Source organism: Rhinolophus sinicus, linkage group LG14 (assembly GCF_036562045.2).
Source record: "Rhinolophus sinicus isolate RSC01 linkage group LG14, ASM3656204v1, whole genome shotgun sequence".
Classification (NCBI taxonomy): Eukaryota; Metazoa; Chordata; class Mammalia; order Chiroptera; family Rhinolophidae; genus Rhinolophus; species Rhinolophus sinicus.
This window is the reverse complement of record NC_133763.1, coordinates 8794843-8801051: the sequence shown is the minus strand read 5'-3', so window position 1 is coordinate 8801051 and position 6209 is coordinate 8794843. Positions and strand designations below refer to the sequence as shown.

At 45.7% G+C, this 6209-nt stretch overlaps 1 protein-coding gene across 2 annotated transcripts; it reads right to left on the bottom strand.

Annotated features, from left to right (window-relative positions):
• Positions 1 to 2343: 2343 nt before the first annotated feature.
• On the bottom strand, positions 2344 to 5653 carry RPL7 (ribosomal protein L7). Of its 2 annotated transcripts, none has more exons than XM_019725936.2 (7): positions 5511 to 5653; positions 4622 to 4727; positions 4167 to 4333; positions 3477 to 3614; positions 3247 to 3356; positions 2732 to 2941; positions 2344 to 2413 (listed from the first exon to the last, which is right to left on the bottom strand). In XM_019725936.2, exons 1-6 carry the CDS (start codon positions 5522 to 5524, stop codon positions 2733 to 2735), a joined length of 744 nt encoding a protein of 247 aa, XP_019581495.1. In that variant the 5' UTR covers positions 5525 to 5653; the 3' UTR covers positions 2344 to 2413; position 2732. The 2 variants fall into 2 exon arrangements, with proteins under 2 accessions (XP_019581495.1, XP_074175374.1); XM_074319273.1 differs by having other exon boundaries at positions 5167 to 5541.
• Between the last annotated feature and the right edge of the window lie 556 nt (positions 5654 to 6209).

The window sequence follows — 6209 nt, the reverse complement described above, 5'->3', positions numbered from 1 at the left end:
GGTTAGCCTTCTAGTAGACAGTCCCTTGTAGAAGGGACTTTTAAGAGGTTGGCTTTCTAAGTAAAATCGGGTATTAACCTGCATTGAAATAGGTTGTAACTGTTCACAAATTCATGTTCATACCTATTTAGTCTTTACAATTCTGGGTGAAGGCAGGAGATCCCACTTTAGGTACCAGGAAACTGAGAGCTGAAATTGTCACCTGAACGCATGTTTTCTATTTATCCCCCCTCTGCAAATTCCCTAGGTTACTTAATTCTGAAGCAAGTGCCTCCGACTTCTCTAGGGCAATCCTAGATGTCTGCAATTCCTTCCCACTCCCCAACTCTCAGACATGTCACCATCTGGTTCTCTAGCCCCTCTTGGAAAGTCATTTACATGGACAGTTGAATTTACAGAACTGAACACAGGAATGTGTCTGCACAGGACAGATACAGTCAATCTACTATCCATTTCTTTATCCTAGAAATACCGGCAGAATTTCCTACCCCTGCCAGCTTTAAACGCTGCGCTCCTTTGGTGACATGTCAATGTTCGTGGACCCTAACTTATCGCTACCAATAATGGGTGTTTGGGGGTGGGGCACATGGGAAGTCGTGTGGGGTAGAACCCCATTAGCCATGGGTTTGATTTCCTTACTTTGTTACCCAGGTCAACCACAGTCCAAAAATATTTTATGAAAATTCCAGAAATAAACATTCATGTTTTCAAATGCACAGCATTCTGAATAACGTGAACTCCCACGCCCGGCCTGGGAGGCAACCGTCCCTTTGTCCGGTGTCTCCATGCTGTATACACTCCCTGCTCATTAGTCACTAATTGTCTTCTAGGTCCCATATCACAGTGCCTGTGTTCAAGTAACCCTTATTTTTAATGCCATATTCACATAACTTATTACACTAATAAGTTTTAATTCCTGTTAATCTCTGTGCCTCATTTATAAATTAAACTTTATTGTAGGTATGTATATACAGGAGAAAACAGTATATATAGGGTTTGGTACTATCCAGTTTTCAGGCATCCACTGAGGGTCTTGGAACATATCCCCCATGGATAAGGGGGGGTGGGGCTACTGTTCCCCTCAATTTCGCTGTGAACCTAAAACCTCACACATATAGAGTACCACTTCTGTTACTATCCCCATTCCTTTCTCCCCCATCCACCCGTACCTGGGTAAACAATATGCCACCTGTACTTGGTTGCAATGCGATTTTCTTTCTTCGGGGCCACTTCTACCTTTCAGAATACTGGATGAGCAAAGGTTTACTGCTCCATCTACTGAAGCAGTAAAACATAACTTCAAAACTTACACTCTTCGACTCCACCTAGAGATTAATGTACAATTTTTTGTTCATTGATCAAACTGTTTGTTTACTAAGACACTAAATTTCTTGTAAAACAGGGTTGATACCCTGAGTTTATAAACGAAAGGACATTCATTAATTTCTCTCCAGAATTCAGACCCTAAATTCACTAATCCAGAGAAGTAGCTTCAAAGACCAAAGAATTTAAAGAAATTTCTTAAATATATTTGTCCAGCAACTTCCAAATACTAAAAAGTACTGACTCTGGCGCAACAGTATCAAGAGAATTAGACAGGGCATCCTTTTCACACACATCAGTGAGGACTACAAATGTTTTCCCTTCTATTCTTCGTGCTGCATGGTACACCCTACGCTTAAAACTTTCAGTTCACTAGTCTAGGTGAGGTGATACATAAAACATACAGGAATGTTACTTATAAAATTCTCAAAATTTCTATTTAAAGTTTTTGCTCACTAGTTTCATTAGGAGCGCTCCGGGTACGCCAAAGTAACTTGCATCAATGGGTACAAATTTCATTCCTTCCTTCATAACATGCAATTATTAAAACTTACCTAAGTAAGGACACGAGATACAAGAAAAAGAACGTAAAAATGGAATGCAAAAAGAAAACAACGTTCATGTGGTCTTTTATAGGCAAGCCAAAGCCTGTGAAAACGGCATTTCAGCAACAGAATTTTTATTTGTAAACTGCTTTTAACCACCTTACCTATAAAGCATGCACAAAGGCATGCCTTTCATAGAATACACCCATTTGCGCTAACGCAAAGGCACAAATCAAAAGTGAAAAATAAATGGAATCTAAAAAGAATGAATGAATGAACTAATCAGAAAAAACATTTCTCTTTTGTACGGAAAGGTCCTTAAATAAACCCAAGGAATGTTTTTCCAAGATACAACTGAACCCTAGTTTTGCATTCAATAGCTGTGGACTTGGCTTAATTTTAGCACACACCACGATTTTCCGTAACAGTCAAGGGACAGCAGCGGCAGGCTAACAGAAGTCACCAAGACAACACATTTCAATTTGAAAACAGTCGCTGTTTATTTTATTAACTGACTGGATTACAAAAATACCCATGGTAGATACCTGAAAAGAAAAAAAATAAACCTGTTAAAGAAACTACCTTAATAGTTAAGAATTAATATACATCAAGATTATAAGAAAAATACCAATTCAGTTTCCAAGTAGGAAAAAACCCGGCCTTTCCTCCCTCCATAAACGTCTTCAAAAGGAGTAACAAGCCAACCATAGTAATGTAAGATGGCTGATTTTTTCCCACACTAAAAATATCGATTAGAACTCAACCAAACCCTTACTAAAATGTAGTGGGAGAAGCATTCGCGATTCCGACTTACACTCCAGTATTACTGAGCAGTAAAGGACTCTCCGGGTGTAGCTGCTCACCTTAGTTCATCCTTCTAATCAGCCTGTTGATCTGGTCTTCTCTGTTGCCAGCATCTCCCCCTTCTACAAAGTGGGTGGTCTTTTTCTTCATTCCACCTCGTGGGGAAGACAATTTGAAGGGCCACAGGAAGTTGTTTGCTTCTTTGAAGCGTTTGCCAACAGTGTAGATCTCATGAATCAGATCCTCCATGCAGATGATGCCATATTTACCTGAACATTTTAAGGTTCTTTGATTAGAATTGTTCATTTGTTGTTGTTAACTTTTTGAAAGATTACTGAATTTTAAGGCATTCCACAAGCACAATTATAGGATGGAACATACAAGTAAATAGTGTAAAGAGGGAAACGCATGGTTAAGATTAGGTTGAAGCCAATAAAATCATACCTTACGTTTTCCAGGCTTAAGCATTGCAGGGAATATGTGAAGGTTCACAAGTAAGAAATGTAGGGCTACAAGAGGTCAGAAATTACCAACTTTGTCTAATATCAAACTTTCCCCCAAATAAGCAACCTACCAAGAGAGCGAGCAATCAATGTGTTATCTGTCAGGGCAATTCGCTGTTTGTTGATTTTGCCATAACCACGCTTGTAGATCAATTCATTTACTGATTTCAGGTTTGGGTACCTGAAATATGAAAGACAAATAAATGTAAGTGAACAAAGATCTATAGCTGTCAAAACACCTAAAATTCACCTTGCTAACGCACTCACTTTGCCAAAAGAAAAATCGAAGGGACAGACTTACCCCCACGCGATGTACGGCTCCACAATCCTCAGCATGTTAATGGAAGCCTTGTTGAGCTTGACAAAGGTGCCATTGAAAATCTGGCGAAGGCGAAGCAGCTGCAGCACCTTCCGGACCTTTGGGCTCACGCCGTTGATGCTGCCGGGAAAAGACCAACACATTTACTGGGCTTTAGTCACAACTGTCATTAACGGAGAACAGGAAACTCACCTTTATAACTTCGGACAACACAAGCCCCACTGACATAGACAGGAACCCTCTCGCGTTACTTAGACCACTGGTGGCTTTCCTGTAGGCGGCCAACCTTTGCTGTCACCTGTCCCAACTTGCCACCTCCTCCATCCAGTAAACTGTCTTTGGACACATCCTGTGGACGTTTCAAACTTCCCCTGAGCCTTTTACCACTTCCTTGTTTTGTACACACCTTTGCTACAGCACGTTTGCGGCTACCTTTTACCTCCTGCTGAGGTTCAACTCCAGGACACCAAACTCATGTGCCCCGTGAGAGAACGGACAGCAGCTCCGGGCACAGGGCGTGCAACTAAACTATTAAAAAATAACCCCCTCTCGCTCAGACTATCCCCCCAATATCTTTATTCCCGTGTTTAGGGACCCAGGCCCCACAAGTAATGTTTAACTTGGCTGGGACCACACAGCTTTCCCTTTAAAACCCGTAAACACTGGACTTACCCTCGGATCCTGATGACAAATGCCAATTTGGGTTCCGCGGGGACGTAGAAGTTGCCGGCTTTTCTTGCCATCCTCGCCATGCGAATCTCAGTCCTGTACATCTGCCTGTATTCTTTGTGGTAGTGCTTCGCTTTTTCATAGATAAGCTTCCTTCTCGCCTTTCGAAGCTGAAAAACAACCGTTCAGTGACTCATCTGATTCATCGCTGCCCAACACCACCAGCACGGGTCAGTTCGTGAAAAGAAAAACCACCTTCCCCGGAATCTTTCTTGCCTGGTGTCCATTAACATCCCAGAAGGCAGGGGCCACCTTCATTGGAGATGCCACCGTCCAGAGCTAACCCGCCTCCCCGGCACAACAGGGGAGGTAATCACGGCCTCCTGAGAACACCCTCCTCGTTTTGGGTCCCAAAGCCACTCGTGACATGGCGGGGGCCTTACAAAAAGCGTCCTTACCATCTTCTGGGCAAACTTCTTTCTCAGGCGCTTGATCTTCAGCTCGGCGAAATTCCTCCGCTTCTTCTTAAGCGTTTCTGGCACGGCAGGGACCTTCTTCTTCTCTCTGACATTAGCAAACAGGGAGCGCGCATCAAGCTCGCTGCCCGACGTGTCTCCCGCTCGGGACTGAGCCCACTTGCTCACGTGACAGAACCACTGTCACGGAGTCTAAACACCTGCATCTTTCACGGGTCTGACGTGCCACGGCGTTAAGTCGCAGACCTTAGGGACTCTCTGTGCCAACAACCACTTTCAACAGCAGTCACCGCGCTGACAGACGCACGTCTCATCCACGACCAGGCCCGGCCTCCCCCAAACCCAGCCCCAGCGAAGCGAACAAAACGCACAGACGGAGACCGCTACGAGGAACTGAACCCTAGACTCTTAACGAGGGCTTAGGGCCCCCCCCACGCCCCCAAAACACCCAACTCAAAAAAACCCCGACCACCCTGCTTCAGGCCTCAAGCTCCACATGTTAAAAGTAAAGGGCTGACGGCACTTACTCTCCAGCCAGGTACCAGCCAAAAAACGAACCCAATTCAGAGGTTCTGCGCCTCCCTCAAAAGACAGCGGACCGGACAACCGACCGGGACCGTACGCATTAAGCTCTCACACCGCTCCCCATTCCCAGTAACTCCGAAACCTCCGCCCCAAGGCCGCCTGCATCCCATGTTGTTAGCCTGCGGCCCCCACCAGTGCCGCAGAGGGGGGCCGCAGAGCAGCATAAACACACAGGTAAGTGGGAAAAGGTACAGGCTACAGTCAGATCCAAAGAGCGTGAGGCTAAAGGTCTCTGGTTTAGAGGATGGAAGAGGATTCTCTCTCAAGAGAACGAGGAGCAACTTACTCGGCAACCTCCATGGTACCGGCCGGAAAAAAAAGAGAGGAAGTCGGCGCATGCGCACTGTTCACTTAAAGACGGCGAGAGGAAAGCCCCACGATTCATTGGTGTCCCAGGATAAGCCAGAAAAGAACTCAGAACTGAGAACTCTCCTTGCAGACTCAACGTTAAGAAGTGCCTGATTCAGCCTCTTAGGATCAAGTTTCTGGTAAAATTTGTATGGGAAACATGCGTGCACTGATTAAACTTTAATCAATATGACGAGAGCAAAGAGTGCTGACAGCTTGACTACTCGGGGTCCTAGTGCTTAGGTTGAGTACACCGGGTACGGATCGAATTCCACCCAGTTCTGTAGGCAAATGCACGCCGCGGGGGTGCGAACTACAAATCCCGGCATGCACCAGCTTCATTGCCCGCCCGGCGGGAGGGCAACGCTTGCCTGGGACTGTAAGCAAACAACGCGGTGGTGATTCCAGCCACGAAAAAGGAGAGCCTTTGGGCCCACGTTACAAAGCGCTTCCTGCGATTCTAAGTCGCTCCCGAGATGCGGCTTTGACCACTTTTTCGGCTCTCTGCCAACCCCAGTCACCGACTCCCGCACCCCCACTGCCGCGCTGCCGAGGTCCTTTCGTCCCTCCACCCTGAAGGGCTGTCCTTCGCAGCGCCTGACTACAGAGCGGGCCGTCCAGAGTCCCCCGGTTAATC